This window comes from Morus notabilis, unplaced genomic scaffold (assembly GCF_000414095.1).
Source record: "Morus notabilis unplaced genomic scaffold, ASM41409v2 Scaffold802, whole genome shotgun sequence".
NCBI lineage: Eukaryota > Viridiplantae > Streptophyta > Magnoliopsida > Rosales > Moraceae > Morus > Morus notabilis.
Window position 1 is genome coordinate 165,823 of NW_010358472.1, and position 17,179 is coordinate 183,001.

At 34.8% G+C, this 17,179-nt stretch overlaps 5 protein-coding genes across 6 annotated transcripts in view; 2 read left to right on the top strand and 3 right to left on the bottom strand.

Annotated features, from left to right (window-relative positions):
- The first annotated feature begins 4,047 nt into the window (after positions 1-4,047).
- On the top strand, positions 4,048-6,377 carry LOC21396804 (mannan endo-1,4-beta-mannosidase 6). Of its 2 annotated transcripts, none has more exons than XM_024162084.1 (5): positions 4,048-4,518; positions 4,608-4,808; positions 5,075-5,197; positions 5,489-5,709; positions 5,782-6,377. In XM_024162084.1, the coding sequence occupies exons 1-5, from the start codon at positions 4,129-4,131 to the stop codon at positions 6,176-6,178; spliced, it is 1,332 nt and encodes a 443-aa protein (XP_024017852.1). In that variant the 5' UTR covers positions 4,048-4,128; the 3' UTR covers positions 6,179-6,377. The 2 variants fall into 2 exon arrangements, with proteins under 2 accessions (XP_024017852.1, XP_010090975.1); XM_010092673.2 differs by having other exon boundaries at positions 5,498-5,709.
- Positions 6,378-6,788: 411 nt separating this feature from the next.
- Positions 6,789-7,153, bottom strand: LOC112090541. Its single transcript, XM_024162091.1, has one exon. The coding sequence runs from the start codon at positions 7,097-7,099 to the stop codon at positions 6,794-6,796; it is 306 nt and encodes a 101-aa protein (XP_024017859.1). The 5' UTR covers positions 7,100-7,153; the 3' UTR covers positions 6,789-6,793.
- A 978-nt stretch (positions 7,154-8,131) lies between these two features.
- On the bottom strand, positions 8,132-10,146 carry LOC112090540 (V-type proton ATPase subunit e1). The gene is made up of 4 exons (XM_024162085.1): positions 10,046-10,146; positions 9,752-9,917; positions 8,949-8,996; positions 8,132-8,365 (listed from the first exon to the last, which is right to left on the bottom strand). Exons 2-4 carry the CDS (start codon positions 9,847-9,849, stop codon positions 8,299-8,301), a joined length of 213 nt encoding a protein of 70 aa, XP_024017853.1. The 5' UTR covers positions 9,850-9,917; positions 10,046-10,146; the 3' UTR covers positions 8,132-8,298.
- A 1,910-nt stretch (positions 10,147-12,056) lies between these two features.
- Positions 12,057-13,016, top strand: LOC21396806 (probable long-chain-alcohol O-fatty-acyltransferase 3). Its single transcript, XM_010092675.1, has one exon. It carries the CDS (start codon positions 12,057-12,059, stop codon positions 13,014-13,016), a length of 960 nt encoding a protein of 319 aa, XP_010090977.1.
- Positions 13,017-14,277: 1,261 nt separating this feature from the next.
- LOC21396807 (probable long-chain-alcohol O-fatty-acyltransferase 5) overlaps positions 14,278-17,179 on the bottom strand; it is a 7,667-nt gene continuing 4,765 nt past the window's right edge. Inside the window, exon 2 of the mRNA XM_010092676.2 lies at positions 14,278-15,454. Coding sequence (XP_010090978.2) covers positions 14,588-15,454 — 867 coding nt within the window. The 3' untranslated portion in view covers positions 14,278-14,587. The remainder of the gene's footprint in view (positions 15,455-17,179) is intronic.

A 17,179-nucleotide genomic window follows, 5' to 3' on the forward strand; every position in this document is an offset into this window, starting at 1 on the left:
ATTCAAATCAATAAAATTCGAACCAGCTAACTAAATGGAGGCTTTTAGTTTTAGATGAAACTAATAGGGAATAAACACCAATGTTCTATGATATATCCGGGCAATATGCCACGATTTCTAAGGTTTGATTGACTTTTACCATGAGTATTAAAACTATTATAAAATATATCACAGTGACATCATTTAAATTTATGTACTGAGCAAAATTATACTTGTACTTTTGTATATTTAATTCAGTATATTGAATTTTGAGAGAGTTTTATGGTTTTTCATGTATATATTTGTGATTTTTATGGATTTTAAGATTTTTAAGTATCTTTATTGTGGCATTATGTGCAATAATTTATGTTTGTTGGCATTTATCAATCTAAATTTAAAACTTGCGGTGTTCCTGTAAAATGCCCATGTTCTGTCACTCTCCTTTTTATTCTCTTTAATTCGCAAAATTTCTTTTCTGGTGAAAAAAAATGGAGTTTCTCTAATAAAATTGAAAAAAATGAACTGTCAGTAATTTTTTTACTTTTTAACCGTCAGATTTATATTAAAAACTGTCTATTTTATAAATATTTTTTTAATATGATATAATTTTGACAATATATAATGGTAAAAAATTGATCTTACTGATAAATTGGTCTATTGAAAAAAGTCTAAAAAAAGTACAACAAAAGAACTATAAGTGTTCATAGTTTTTTTTCCCCCCTCATGAAAAGGGGGATTGGTTTATAGGTTATCTAGAATACCACTAAAAATTTTGCAAGAATATTATTTGAGAAATATATGGCTTGTTCAGTTGCATTTTTGAGTTATGGTGATTTGAGTATAGATTTTGAGTTGAAGTTGTAACTTGAGTTTGTATTTGGATGTGCACATTTGAGTTATGATTTGAATTGAGAATCTATTTGAGTGGGTCAAAATTTAAATTTGTATTTATAGTATTTTAATAAAAACTCAATGATCATGAAAAAATTTAATAGGATATATGGGTGAAGTTTTATTCGTCTCTTCGTTGTGAACGCATAGAACAAAAAATCATCTCAATTGAAATTAAAACGAAAAGTTATGACGTTTTAAGAATAGAAAAAATAATGTTCATTAACTTGAGTTTGAGTTTAAGAACTTGAGTTGATAGAAAAATTTAAACTCAGATTTTAACCTCAAACTCAAGTTAAAACTTAAATTTTACAAACGAACATAAACTTAAATAAAATTTTAACTTGAGTTTAAACTTTTTTTGAGTTTTACTCTAAAAGAATAAGCTCATACTTTCTCATTTCTATTATATAGATATAGATTAGAGATCAATAGGTTAAATTTTTTTAACGAGTATTTTTTAATTTTTACGTACTTACAGATTTAACGGTTATAAAACTTGGTCTATATAAATTAAATATTAACTTGTGTTATTTCTATCTTAAAAAGTATATATTCTGTCGTTGCCAATAGAAAACAAAAATAAATGAAGAATTTAGGGCTATCGATTATACTTAAACCTTTTTATTTAGATAAAACGATGTTAAGTATTTTTATTAGTTGGTAATTTATTGGCAATCTTGCAAAAATTAAAAAAAAAACAGGTTCAAGAAGATTTCGTATTGCAAAAAGAAGATTTGGAATCACATTTGAAGTTAAAGTTACAGATTTTGTTGAGTTGAGATTTGGAGAGATAATGATAAAGACTTTGTCAAATGAAGATAAGACATTGGTTGAGATTTGGAGAGATAAAGATAAGGTCTTGGTCAAATGAATATAAGGCAGATTCATATTTGAATTCAAAGGCATATTCGGATTTGATTTCTAGTGGCATAATCTGATTGCTATTTATGAGGATATGAGATAGAGTAATAGCTTGGAGTATATGAAAGTTTTGGATATATATTGTTAGGCATTTAAATTTGATTGTGACGCAGATTGAGATAAGGAGCAAACGAGTGAAAGTTTGCAAGTAAACTTCGATATATATATATATATATATATATATATATATATATATGCGTGGATGTTTTTAATGAGCATTGACGTGGAGCAAACATATTAAAGTGAACATGAAGATTACATGATGTATGTTGAAATCAGTTTTGAAATTCAAAATGCACATACCGAAAAGGTGAAGCAAAGAGATAACATGAAGAGATTGTGCATAATCCGGATTCAAAAGGAGATCTAGTTTTAGTTTGATTTGAAAAGATGCTTAACGTGGAGAGAACAAGGAGAATCTTTATTTAAAGGTTTTATCGCAGCTCATAATCTAAGGGGGTTTAATTGAATATTTTCAGAAAGAGTCTGTGAGTTTTTGTTAGCCTAGTGTGCTATTGAGATCGTCTTTCGGGAGAGGAATTTGTTGCTTTCGGGAGGAAGTTATTTCGATCGAAGGGAGTTCACCGTGCAGTTTAGAAGGCGTGTGGTGCACGCTAAACAAATCACTGTGGAGATTCGTCATAGCGGCGTCGTTGTCTAGGAGTGAGTCCTTGAGTGAATAAGTCCGTCTGGTGTCTATAATTTATGGAACACAGTGAACTGTTTATTGTATGAGCGTGGCCCCGCAGAGTAGGTGTGCGCACCAAACTGCGATATCATATTGTGTGTTCTTTTAATTTCTGTACTTTATTCTACACGAACAATTTGAATACTAAGAAACCCGGATCTTAATTAATCAAGCCATATTCCAGACAGTGTTCTAAGATCATCTGAAATATCAGATGTAACATTAGATCTAACAAACGACATAACTAATCCTTTGTTTTTTTTCTTTTTATATATTTCTTAAAATATTAGAAATTTCCAGAAAATCAATACTAACATGAAAATAAACTCCAAACATCATCTTGGGATTTTGTTTCCTTTTTTTTTTTTTCTTTTTTTTTTTGTTTTGGGCGTAGAGAAGTGCCATATGTATCATCATGTTCAATAATCAATCTGAGCACATCTCCAGGCCCCAAATTCTCCTACGCGAGCAATACCCTTTCAACGAATCTGTCTGAGTTTGATTTCGTTAGAGATGATATGAAATTGAGGAGCCTTTTTACATTGATAGAAGATAATCAGTGTGTAATTGATAGATTCGTATTATAATTTAAATTTTAATTCGTGATTTATTATAATATTTTTTTTATAAAAAATACATATAAATTAAAAATAATTTTAAATTATAATTTTAAATTATAATTTTAAATTTATAAATCAAACATTCACTCAATAATTTCTAATTGCTATAAAAATTTATCGTTTTTTGTTCATGAATTCAGAATCATAATTCAGAATTATTTTCAATTTACGTGTATTTTTTGGAAGAAAAAATACTGTAGTGAATCACGAATCATAATTTAAATCAGGGTACGAATCCACCAATCAAATAACTCTGTAACAAGATTTCTCGCTGTAAAATTTTTTGGATCTTTTTCTATCTTTCTTGTGCCTCCTTTGTGGGGGTCCGGGAAGAGGGAGTTTCACTTGGAGAGAGTGATGAAAGAGAGAGAGAGAACAAGCAGAAGAAAAAACGTTATTTTAACGGAGGAATTCTGGCCTTTTTTGAACTTTATTAATCTTTATTCATTTTACTGATTTAAATTTAAAATTTGAATTTTATTATAGAAATTTTTTTTCATAAATAATCACATTTAATTTTTTTATTATTGTAAAATTTTTTTACATAAAATTACATCTCAATTTAAATTAAAAACTCAAATTAATGAACTAAATAGATCCTACGATAATTTTTAACTATACTAAAAAAATTAAATGAAATTTTTTATAAAAATTTTTAACTGTAATAAAATTAAAATTAAAAATTTAAATTAGTGAAATAAATAAGGTCTGTTTTTAATTAATGGATGACATGTCAACATGTTGTTGGTAGGAGACAGAGAAAGGGACAGGAAGAGGTGACAGAGGATCTGGATCCTAATGCTTCATACAGCACGGTCTAATTCTCAGTGTACACGTAGCACATCACAAATGGCTAAATCCATTCATGTTCCAGTGTAGCATCTACACCCGATAACTTCCACTCGTCGGCAACAATAACTCGCTTGGAAACAGCCACACGTCAGAGGGGTGCGCAATTCGCACCACCAAACCAGTAAACACAAACCTCGACCAACGTGCGCCAAACAAACAAAGAGGAGAGAGAGAATGGAGCCCGAGTGGAGAGAGAGAATTCTGTACCCTCTTGTGGGCATTCTCTCCATCTCAGCCCTTCTCTACCTCAACTTCAACGACGAGCTCTCCTTCCCAGTCCTATGGCAACCCAAGATGGGCTTCGTCGCCACAAACTCCACCCACTTCATCGTCGTCGGCGACAGAAACGACAACAATTCAGCCATGTACGTCAACGGCTGGAACTCCTACTGGCTAATGGAGAAGAGCATTTGGGGCTCTTCGTCCCGGTCCAAGGTCTCGAAGACGCTGAAAATGGGGGCAAAAATGGGTCTGAGCGTTTGCAGGACTTGGGCTTTCAGTGATGGAGATGGTCCCAGTGCTTTGCAAACCTCTCCTGGCGTCTTCAATGAAAGGGTCTTTCGGGTTAGTCAAATAAATATAAAAAAAAAAATGGTTTTGGTTTTTGATTGATTGATGTGGGTTTAAGAGGAATGAATTGTTTATGTTCGTAGGCCTTGGATTACGTGATTGTTGAAGCGCGGAAGAACAGGATAAGGCTGATTCTGAGTCTGGTGAATAATCTGAGTGCATTTGGTGGGAAAACGCAGTATGTCAGATGGGCAGAAGAGGCTGGAATTAATAATGTCTCTTCCTTTGATGATTCGTTTTTCTCACACCCCACCATTAAAGATTACTACAAGGCTTATGTCAAGGTAATTTGCTAATTTGTGACAAAAAGAGAAATTGGTTTTATTACTAAACTCGATTCTGTTGTTGAACAAAGTTGATAGCTTTTGGACTGGTTTGGTACGAGTACAAGTTTGTTACTTGATAGAAAATCATCTTCTGGTTCTTCAAGCTCGTGTTTTATTTTTTGTTTTGTGAGAAGATTGAGAATGTGGAATCACAAATGCTGCAGTTTCGCATTATTCAGGATGTTGAATGTGCTTCTACTTGCTCTGTTTTTTCGTTTTTGCAGGCAATTTTAACGAGAAAGAATTCACTTAGTCGAGTTAAATATTCCGAGGAACCAGCTATCTTTGCCTGGGAGCTCATGAATGAGCCCAGATGTTCGTCGAATTCATCGGCTCCTGTTCTTCAGGTATAGAATGTTATATATTAAATCCAGAGAGCAATAATGTAAAGGGGGAAAATTAAAGAAAGCACAAACAAAATTTATAGTGGTTCAGCTACGTTTGTTTTTAGTTGCTTCATAACTTCACTATGATGAAGAATAATCGTACTAACTCTTTGTCGGGCAATGATAATTAGGCTTCACACACACAATATAGAAAACAATTCCATTTCCTCGGTGCAAAAAAGAAAAGAAAAATGCAAACTAGTACCAAGATTAATGTGCTTAAGAGTTTAATGTGGTTAATATCTCGCTGAGATCTGTCAGGCATGGATCACAGAGATGGCTGCGTATGTAAAGAGCCTGGATAAGAAGCATCTTGTGACTGTTGGACTCGAGGGGTTTTATGGCCTGAAATCGACACAACGATCTTCTGTGAATCCTGGGGAATGGGGAGCCTTGCTTGGATCAGACTTCATTCAAAATTCAGCAATCAACAACATTGATTTTGCTTCTGTTCATGCTTACCCTGATAGCTGGTTAGTGAGAACTTGATTGGTCTAATAACCGAATCTCGTTTTGTTTTCTCATATCTCTTCTTTATGTTGAAGGATTCGACATGGTGATTTAGAGGCGAAAGCAAACTTTCTTTCTCACTGGGTGGACTCTCACATGAGTGATGCGGAGAATGTGCTGAAGAAACCGGTTCTGTTTACCGAAGTTGGATTTTCTTTACGTATGAATAAGAAAACAGAAGATGTGAATTTTCTATTAAAGACTGTATATGATAGAATCTACGAGTCGGCAAAGAAGAGGCAAGCTGGGGCTGGAGCCTTGATTTGGCAGTTGTTGGTTGAAGGAGTTGAGGAGTATTCTGACCAGTTTTCCCTCGTAGCACGGGATCATCCCTCTACCTTTAAACTGATAACAAGACATTCTTGCAGACTAAGAAGAATCTTTTCCAATAGCAAAACAAATGAGGAGCTTCAAAGTGAAGATCCTTGCTGATACAGAGAGGAGTTAGAAATTTAAATTCCAAAAAGAAAGATCTTGTACAATGTTGATGTGATTTTTTTTCAACTTAGCTTCATTAAACATGGAATAATCCTAAGAGGTGTTGATTTATTTATTTGTTTTTTGAATTTCTTGAGAATGAAGTACAGATTTAAGATGTAAGCTGTAGGATTCTTTGTCAAATAAGTGATAAAACGTCTAAAGTGTAAATGAACTATGTTCTAATATTCATTTACTTGTGAAGTTCAACAAATAATAAATAATTTGTCTCCTTTATTTGCTCGGACTGTTTGATTACACAGGGCTGGTCCTCTATTTGGCATTATTTCACCATGGCGTTCCCTTTTTCATAATGGTATTCAATGTTCTTTGTCTGTTATATCTTCTTGAATCCTTGACTAGCCATTTTGTACGAGTATGCCTTGGATATATTCTATAGCGCGCGTAAGAAACAGCTATATTTGATCTTAAAGATAAACGCAATCTAGATAAGATATCAAAACCCTTACAAAGATTGTAAAATAAATTGTAGTTGTGCACCAAGTCTGCCAAAAAAACAGGTGAAAAAACAGAATCATACTCATCAAAACACATGAAATGGGGAAGTGCTTAATAAGCCATGCAGCTGCACTTGCACCGGGACATGCATTTCTTGCAATCAGAGAGCTTCGGGTTGCCGTTGTTGCCGCAATCACAGGACTGATTGCAGTCGGCCCTCGAGTTGCCACTCCACAGGCACCGCGCCATGCAGCGCAGCACCGGCACACAAGACGGGCAGCCACACTTCATCTGCTTAACTATGCAATCCTTGCATTTACTGCCGTCATATGGGCATGCCAGTGCCGAGGACATCATCAGCCACAATACCAGCACCAGTATTGGCACAATAGTAGCTGCAGATGGTCTCTTCTTCATCTCTTTTGTGACTCGAAATTGGCCCTTGTTATGGTATGTTTCTCGTTTGAGCTTTTTTCCTCAGCTTGTTAATTTCTTCTTTGGTGGTAAGTTCGGTATTTTATAGATACTTCTGCAAATGCACACAGAAAAGAGACCAGAGAGTAGAGACCAGAGAGGATGATCATAAGATGATGCTTCATATAGTGGTCTCATTTAATGAAATTGAATGCAATTTCTTGGTTTGCACAACTTTTCTATCTCATCGTGGACTTCTACTCTGTCTGTCTTTACAGATTACAAGGAGCACCTACGGCCAAAAGGCCCAAAACAATAGTCTTTTATCTTGGGGGGTCTATTTGTCTGAAGAAAATTTGAGAAAAGTGACAAATACCTCTTAGAGTTTATAAGTCTGAATTTTTACCCATTATTCTTAAATCAACACTCTTTTTAATCAAATAACTATATTATAAGGATATTAATAAAAAAAATAATAAGTGAAAATCCAGATCCATCACTTGTAAATTCCCCAATTTTTTCATAGAAAATTTCCACTCACTCATGATTCATGGCCCAACCATAACCCAATCTCATGGCTCTCAGCCAGCCTCCTCTCTCCGAAAACAGACAAACAAAATGACCACTATGTTCACATAACAAAATGAGAACTAGTTTTTCTTTTATTCTTTTCCTTCATATAACACGTGTCGCGATGCCATTTGCTATGAATAGCAGCTAATTTAATTTTCTGTGGGTAGCAAGCTGAATTTAGGTGTAAGTGTTCGCTTATTTTGTATATTTACCAGAAAGAAAAAGGTTCGCCCACTTGTATCTTTATTATTTTAAATACCTCTGAGGTTTAGAGATACTTAAAATGATATGACCTAGGATCATCTGATCATCCACTAATGAGCAACGACAAAACTCCAGGATCAACCTTTTATTTCACTTAAATCGAAACTAAGGTACATATTACATACACCCTGGTGGATCAACATCACCGGATCAACTTGTTCCCAAGAATGAATGAACAAAGAAAGACAACTGACGTGAAAAATATAAAAAAAACCAAGCTTCATTTATATGGTAAATTCAATTCTCTTCCAAAGGTACACACCTAAAACCCCCGCATGGAGTTTGAAACAATAAAGGGTGACCTGGAGTTTGCACAAACATGTTGCTCATACGTAACCTTGAAATAAAAGTCTTCAATATTCATCCTACTCTTCTTCGCTAAGAATCGGAACGATTAGTGGTTTCATCTGTGCAAGGTAAACAATTGCCCACCTACAAATACGAAAAGTAACTGTTTGTTAATAACCTTACAGCAGGGAACTATGGAGTTAAATGTAACAGAAACACACAGTTGAACAGAGATTAAGACAAGTCCAGAAACTTTGGAAAGTATAGATTGAACAAGAATACACCAAAAAAGGAGAGACTTAGGTTTTGGAATCGAGTCTCAATGAAAAAGATGATGCAACGGTAGGAACGTTATATTGGGAGTCATTTCCAACAAATACAATTCATAATTCCAACACGGTTGGATCCAAAAAATTATGCTTTTTCCCGGTAATGGAAGAAATAGAAATTTTATGTCATACTTGAGCAACCCGTAAATACCAAGGAATGTTTCTATTTGGAGATTTGATTAGTGTATCATTCAATTGTTGGCAATAGCAGAAAAGAAAAGGTATCACTCAATTTGGTAGTATATATGCGTATCATTTATGCGCATATGTTTTGTTCATTCCAATTTTGTCAGCTGTAACAACTAAGTGGCACCAATAGACGCAGATCCAAACTAATGAATTTTACAAAGAGGGCGAAAAGGAACTGATATAAACAAAAAGAAAAGGGAATAACTTACATCATCCAAGAACACACTACTGCTGTGACAACCAATGTCAGGTGAAGCCTGCGAAAGAACAAAAATGAGATTATCCCTCTATGGATATCACAAGCTCAATTGTCAGAATAATATTTGGGATATAACTAGTAGTATTAGATGCTCGAAAATCTTTAAGGAAACAGAGGCCTTTTCTAATCCATTTCACACCAAAAGTAGAATTGAGAACCATTGGCATGTCTCATGAGCAACATTCACATTTCACAGCCTATAACACTGGATGTTCATATTTTCTTTGACAGAAAGTAAACAGAACTAATCAATAATTAACATACAAGTAAGAATCATACTCACAAAGACAAATCGAGATCATCGAAAACAAAAATGCTAAGCCCTTCTCATACTAATACTACCACTTCCATTCGCGGATCCTAATTTCGATGGTCATTACATTCGATTTAGTCAAATTTCTTATTCTTTTCCAACAATCTACATGTCATGCTTTACAAATACAACAGAATTCACCTCAAATCCTAAAAACGCCTACAATCACTCCAACTATACCCATCCATTTAACATTAATTAAAGGTAAAATCACCTTTTGTTTTCTTTACGGAAATCAAGTTCAATTAACAATCTGATCAGCTCAATGAAAGGGGGGAAAAAAACAATAAAATCGAAGTAAGGGAATGAAAAACCACTTGTTAACTGTATTAATGGAGAAATACTTGATCTTTGCTTAAGATCCACAGAAAAAATCTGAGCATTTCAAGGGAAAAGAAAAAAAAAAGAAGAAAAGCATAAAACGAGAATGAAGAACATACAAATTGGTAGATGCGCCTCTGCTGCAACAGATTCTCACCAGAAGCGAAGCAATCACGCCGACCACTGCAAAAATTAGGGTTGTGACGACAAAACCCATCGTGCTTTTATCTATTCGATTCCGAAAATTTCTTCAGGAAATCAAATCAAAAGATCGAATTATCTGATCTGCAAAATCGAAATTTCTTCCATGAATTCTCGAAAACTGCAATTAGGTTTTCCAACAGCTTATATGCCTAAAGGACAAAAACAATTAAAAGAATTTATTTATTTTTTTAAAAGAAGAGTGTAAATACCTCTCTGGCTGATCGTCGTCTTCCTTCTTCAAAGTCGGAAGCTTCTCCCCTGTGAGGTTTTTGTTGGTTCGCCGGAATGGACTAAGATCCTACCACGTCAGCTTCATGTTTCATATTGGGTTATACTCCTTTCGTCGTAAACTGGCCCACATTACATCCTCATTTAGTCTGGCCTATCTGCTTCATATTGGGCTCCGTTTAGAATACACCTCTTTTGACAAACTGGGCCATATTACACACTCTTATGTAGCCCGGCCCATCTGTTATTCTTTTCAAAATTTTTGGGACCATTTAATTTTTTTTTTTTTTTTTGGGTTTCTTGTAATTACTCCAGTTTTAGGTGAAAATAGTAGTTATTTCACTCACATTTGAGTGCAGATTGAAAGCTTTTTTTTTTAATGGGAGATTAAGAGCTTATTTAGGTTTTTATTTGTGAGAATTCAACGGTAATGTATTGAGTGAAAAAGAATATCCTATGCGTAAGGTTCTATTTAAACTGTTATCGGATTTTGTAAATTTTGCATATTTTTCATTAATTTTGGTCGTATTTAATATAACATGAACTACCGGATCGGATACTTTACCGCATATACTTCTTCCTTTGACATAAATTTATATTAGGTCTCAATTGGGTTTGAATTTGCTAAAATGTATGTCGAGTTCAACTTGAAATGGGTCTGAAATTTAGTTTGAACCTAAGTGTGAGTTTGTTTGAAATTTGTTATGTGATATTCTTGTTGGAAATTGATCAAGTTTGGTTTTGAATTTGGTTGACGTAGGGAGGATAATTTTTGCAGTTAAAGAAAATATTTAACGTCAAAATGTACTACTTTTTGCAGTTAAAAAATGTAATTTTTGACACCCTTGTAACCATAATTTTTCTAATTTTTTCTGAGATGCTGATATAAAAATGTTTTGGCCAGTCATGAAATAGTGTCTCTCACTATTACTATTTTAGATAAATTGCACTCATGAATCTATCGTCACTTACACGTTATCGTCACTTACACGTTACACAAACTTTTAATTTGCTATTGTAGACCTCGAATATTATAATTCTTAACGATACAGTCCAGTCAATAATGGGTGAATAACCAAAGTTTTAAATGTTAAAATTCTACGAGTCAAAGGCCCAACTTGTCAACTAACAATTACACTTGTGTAAAAATTTTGGGTATTTTCCGTCAATTAAGTGAAGGCCGTTAGCTATTGGACTATAATTATAATAAATTTTAAATTTTAACATCCTTTTTATCAAGATTGTAAGTTGTCAAATACCCTCTTAGTTCGCTGATTTAAATTTTTAATTCGAGTTGATATGTGAATTTATGTGAAAGTTTTTTACTGTAATAAAAAAGTTAGATGTGACTGTTTTTGAGAACTTTTTACTGTAACAAAACTTGAATTCTAAACTCAAATCAATGAAATGAACGGGGCCTAATAAATTAAGGTGCATCAACGCAATTAACCCTGCTACTTTTTTTTTTTTTTTTTTTTTTAGGGTTATTAACTCTGCTACTTCAGGCAAAACATAATGGACACAATCGGTGTCTATGTAGTTCTCCCTTTTTTTTTTTTTTTTTCTTTGTTTAAGGAAGTTAGCTGGTTGTTGGAGCTTTGGTACAATTTGTAGTTTGTCAAATTTTTTTGCTACTTTATTTTTCTATTCAACTATATATTTTCGTGTCATGTAATTTTATATCACTTATTTTCTTTATAAATTAATATCGCTTTCTACATTTTTTTTATGGCATCCACAAGGGGCGTTGTACTCACATCCTTTGAATGATAAAATTGTTTAGAATAGCCTCAACGTATATCCCCGGGGATCACCATGAACATGAAGAAGCAACAACTAGAAACGCTTGAAACTGAATTGACACTTTTAACCATCGTCTTCTCCAAGAAATTTCACCACTGCCCTTTTTACTAAGTCAGATGAAATGATCAATAACTAGTGTGCGTGTGAGAGAGAAAGGAGTAATTAAGAAAGAGAAGGTTTAAAAACAAAATGGAGGATGAAGCTAAGAATCCAATGCATCCAGTTCTTCTGATATTATTGGGTTCATTAGGTTATTGTTATTTCTTTGTCACAAAAATCCCAAAAGGCATATTGCGGCTCTTATTTCTCCTTCCTATCTTCTACCTATTTTCTATTCTCCCTTGGCATTTCCCATCTGCCTTTGGCAGAGGAATTTCGTCTTTCTTCATCGCATGGATCACGTCGTTCAAGCTCCTCCTCTTCTCCTTCGACCGAGGCCCTCTATTTTTCCCCCACAAAAATTTCTTTGATTTTGCCCTAGTTTCTGTCTTTCCACTCAAAATAAAGGAAAATATTTCACCTTCTCCAAATCAACCCTTGATAGCTCTCACAAAATTACTCCTAGGAACCGTGCTTCCAATATTAATCCTTTTCTATGCTATCTACAAAGAAAATAATTCACCAAAATTTACATTATTTTTGTACGGTCTAACCGCGTTAGCCTGGCTCTATGTTTTTGGGACTATGGTCCGGTATGAGCTAGTCCCACTATTAAACCACCCATATTTTGCCACATCTTTGCAAGACTTTTGGGGAAGAAGGTGGAACCGAATGTCCTCGGACATATTGAGGCAATCGGTTTACGACCCGACCCGAGACACATTGATGGGTGTAATCGGGTTTGGCCCTGCCAAAGTGGTTGCGATTATCACGACATTGGTCGTGTCCGGCATCATGCACGAGATGGTCCTCTATTACATTACGTGCGGGAAGAAACCCACGTGGGAAATGGCTTGGTTCTTTGTGTTGCATGGATTGTGCATGGTCATGGAGGCTGGACTCAAGCAATTAGCTCGGCAAAGAGGGTGGGGCCCGGTGCCCCCGGCCGTGTCGATTATTTTGACGGTTGGTTTGGCGATTGTCACTTGTAATTGGTGGTTGGTTTTGCCTGTTTGGAGGAGCTCACAGAGAGAGTGCAGATTCAGGTAAGAGTTGGATATACACATAATATTCGTGCTTTATGGTGGTATAAAATATTTTCGCTATAATACTAGTCGATCAAGCCAAAAAAAAAAAAGGGACGTATTATGTCCCTCAATGAATTGTATAAACAAATTCCATCAACTAATTAATAAGATGTAATAATTAAGAATAGGAACCTTCATGTATTGCATGGAACAGTTATGACGTGTGGCATTAAACTTTGATGCACGTATACAAACTGATTTATAGACTATATATAGTGGTACTTTATTACATGAAAAGATGCTTTACAATATATTTACCTAGGAGAATAGGCTCTGCTCACGATCATATACCATACAGTTCTGTTCATGTTCATGCTTTACAATATATTAAGTATTTTCCTTTTCTTTTTCGGCTGAGTGGTTCTGTTTTAGTTTGATCATATATTGGATCTTGCCCGACTCCGCCTATATACAGTAACAAAATAGGAGAAAAAAATAAATAAATAAAACCAACAAAAAGGGTAACGACACGACGACTATATTTAGAATTCGTTTTAAAATGATTTTATTTTTTTACATGAAAATGTTTTCAATCTCAGACAAAAATTATTTTTAAAAATGTGTTTATTAATTCTATCAAGAGATTATTTTCAGTATAGAAAAATCTACTAATGTCTCTCTCTGTGTGCTCGAGAGAGGAAAAAACGGAAATAAAAAAATAAAAAAAATGACTAAAAGTCATTTTTCATTTCTCTTTCATTTTACACTAAATCAAAAAATCGTTTTCATTTCATTTTTTTTGTCTTTAATTGTAGGTCAACGCCGTTTCTCTCTCATTTTTATTTTTTCTTTCTCAAAAACGTCAAAAACAAAAACAAAATCAACTCCAAATAGGTCCGACGTTTCTTCCGATTTCAAATTTCTCATGGTGGGGAACAATATTCCCCAACAATATTGAATATGTGCGCTCTAGTACTACTAGCAATTCTTTTTTTAAAATTATTATTATTTTTTTCCTTTTCATGGGGGGCCACTCGAAAGCAAAGTGATGAAAATGTGCTCATGACTTTGCTTTGGGGGGGTGGGTTCATGTAATTAGGGGTCCGTGTAAATCAATAAATTATCACTTGCTCCACAAACTTTTTCAAAAAGGACCTTTTCCAATGGGACACGATAATAATTTCAGCAAATAACGGATCTTTCTGCTGAGTACTGACCTTCTATTACAAGTTATATTCTCATGGAAAATATGAACCCAAAACATACTGCAATTCAGGAAAAAAAAAAAAAAAAATACTACCCGAAACTTTAGGAAATAGAAAATAGTGGCATTACATTGGTCCATGTTTCTTCAAAATGATAAAAAGGTTACATGATCAATACATACCATCCCTGCAATAGCTAGCTAAAACTAATCAAAAAAAAAAAAAAAGAAGCAAAATACTCATCCTCTCTCACACGTCCTGCCGAGTCATGAATTGCAATACAGCAGATAATTCATTTATTATCGATCGATACATGTGCATATATATGCATATATATATATACACGCATAAATACGTGCATATATACGCGTATATATACATAGCACGATCATATTCGGTTATGCAAAGAGGAGAAGACGGAATAATTAGAGCCCTTTTCAATCAATCGAAGACGAGAGCCAAGGGTCTTGACGTACCTAATGAGGCCGACCATCTCTCTGTATGCCATGACATCGGAATTGTACCTCATCATGCCCGGCAGGAACAGCCAGACTGCGGTAACGAGCACGAACGACACCGCCATCGTGCCCGACACCCTCGGCGGCAGCCTCCACTTTCCGTGGGCCATCCTCTTCACGATGATCTCCAACGCCATACACACGCCTTGCAGGACGAAGAAGAGCCCGATCTCCCCCGTCGGCTTCGACCTTCCGATGATGTAGAAAATCCACTCGTGCATTATCCCCGACACGATGAACACCGCCACCACCCCTGGTATCGCCGCCCAATTGTTCCCCACCACGTGCTTCGACACCGTCCGTACGGGGACGTACACTGTCGGACGCAGCACTTTGGAGACCATAATGTTCCACCTCCTGCTCCAAAAGTCCTGAACCGATGTCGCCATGTAAGGGTCGTCGAACTGGGGCTCGAGCTCGACCCCGAGGTAGGCTCGGACTATAGCCGCGACGATTGCGAGCATGACCTCCAAGCTGGTGTAGGTGTATACGGAGTACATAAGCAAGAAGAGCTTGGGATGAAGGGAGGATTTGTTCTGGTAAACGAAGAACATGGAGGAGAAAATTATGCCCTTGAGTAGGTAACTATGAAGAGATTTTTGGGCGGGTTTTTTGACGGGTTTTTCAGGAGTTGGGTAATTTGGATCATCTCCGTTTGTAGTAGAATTTGTTGGGTTTTCTTCTAGTTTGACGGGGAAACAAGCAAAGGAGATGAAGCGTGCCATAGAGTGAGGAGGGTCGGAGGAAAGAGGGCCTTTACCGAAGGAGAAGAGGATGAGTTTGAAGGTGGCGAGCCAAGCGATGAAGAAAGAAGTTGGGCCTCCGAGACAGATGGTCGTGAGTTTTAGGGGCAAGACAAAGAAGAGAATTAGCACAGGGAGAATCAGTACGAACCTTGTTATACCATGTTTGATGATTTTGGCGATGAAGTGACAATAGCAGAGTGATGCCAGGACGAAAATCCATACAGTGGAGAAATTTCTCAACTCTTCTTCTACTTTACTACTCATGATGATCAAGTATAATTTCTTGATGATGATCTTCTGCGATATGATGAAATTAGCTTCTGTGATGGGAGAGATTAATTAGATAGTAAATTGCTATGAAATTAACTTTGTTTGGAAAACGTGTACGTGTTGTCTCTTATTTATATACTGACTAGGTTTTTTATTTTATTTTTTATATTAGACTAGTGATTAATAATGCTTGGCTTATGATCTTACACCTGGGCCATGAGAGAAAATTTTAAAGCTGACAATAACCCTTTTGAATAATAAAGTTTGCCTGCAGACATAATAATGTTTAATTATTCAGCAGAATAGGCCTACCCCGTTCGCTTGGTAGACCCGTACTTGGCTATAAATAATCGATATATAATTAGAATGGGACTAAATTCAACTAACCAGCTAGCCATCTTTCTCTCTATATTTATAAGAATTCATATTTAGCATTTCTAATTATAACATTATATTGCCATTTCTTATACTATTAAATTACCATTATATGGGACTGAATTTAACTAGCTAGCTAATAATCTTTCTGACTTTCTCTCTATATATTTTTTTTTCGATATATGTGCCATGTTTTTACTCCATCGTTTGCATATTTGCATTTGATGCAGGGCGCATATATAAATGAGAATCACAATTCAAACTATTTTCCCACTTTGTTCTCTCTCGTACCAATTTAAATTTCTATTTAAAATTCTCTCTTCAAATTTATGAACAAAACAGGCCAAATTTGTGATATTGCCTTAAAAACGTAGTACTTTAGCTTAATTTATTGTTGAGCTTGCTTAAAACCTACATTGCTTAAGCTACTTCTCATCATCTGTAAATGAAAGTACTATGGACCTCTTTTTTTTCCTAGATTTTCCCACTAAGGTCTCGTTTACTTTGCAGATTCGATTTTTCAATTCGAATTGAGACATGACATTTTCTGAGAGCTTTTAACTGTAACAGAAAAAGTTAGATGTGATATTTTCTGAAGCTTTTGACTGTAAAAATCTAAAACTGAAAACTCAAATTAGTGAAATGAACGAGGCCTAGTTTTGCTAACGGGAGTTTTTAATGAGGCCTATATATAAAGAATATTGGAGTTTTAAAGGAGTTTAACTTTAAGCTTAAACTTTTATGGCCTCCATTCTGCTTGCTCGACCTTTCTTTTTGATCACATGGGTTTTCTTAAGTTTGTACTTGTGAATTGTGATGGATATTTGCTTCTTTGAAACTTACGGGTGCGTTTGGAATTGGTTCCAAAACGTTTTTATTTTCTGTACGAAAATGAAAATGAAAACGTTTTTAGTTTCATTTTTGAATTATTTCTAAAAATGCGTTTGGTAGTTTTATTTAGAGATTGATTTCAGTTTTAAAAAAAACTGAAACTGCGTTTGGTGGTTTAATTTTTGAAAACATGTAATAATATATTAAATAATAATATATTAAAAATATATTAAATAAATA

What these genes read in the sequence shown, in the direction of transcription:
- LOC21396804 (XM_024162084.1), top strand. Translation starts at nt 4,129, where the DNA reads ATGGAGCCCGAGTGGAGAGAGAGAATTCTGTACCCTCTTGTGGGCATT. An exon ending in ACTACAAGGCTTATGTCAAG is followed by an intron (nt 4,809 to 5,074) that starts GTAATTTGCTAA and finishes TCGTTTTTGCAG; the next exon opens with GCAATTTTAACGAGAAAGAA. An exon ending in CATCGGCTCCTGTTCTTCAG is followed by an intron (nt 5,198 to 5,488) that starts GTATAGAATGTT and finishes TATCTCGCTGAG; the next exon opens with ATCTGTCAGGCATGGATCAC.
- LOC112090541 (XM_024162091.1), bottom strand. Translation starts at nt 7,099, where the DNA reads ATGAAGAAGAGACCATCTGCAGCTACTATTGTGCCAATACTGGTGCTG.
- LOC112090540 (XM_024162085.1), bottom strand. Translation starts at nt 9,849, where the DNA reads ATGGGTTTTGTCGTCACAACCCTAATTTTTGCAGTGGTCGGCGTGATT. An exon ending in AGAGGCGCATCTACCAATTT is followed by an intron (nt 8,997 to 9,751) that starts GTATGTTCTTCA and finishes GTTCTTTCGCAG; the next exon opens with GCTTCACCTGACATTGGTTG. An exon ending in GTAGTGTGTTCTTGGATGAT is followed by an intron (nt 8,366 to 8,948) that starts GTAAGTTATTCC and finishes TCGTATTTGTAG; the next exon opens with GTGGGCAATTGTTTACCTTG.
- LOC21396806 (XM_010092675.1), top strand. Translation starts at nt 12,057, where the DNA reads ATGGAGGATGAAGCTAAGAATCCAATGCATCCAGTTCTTCTGATATTA.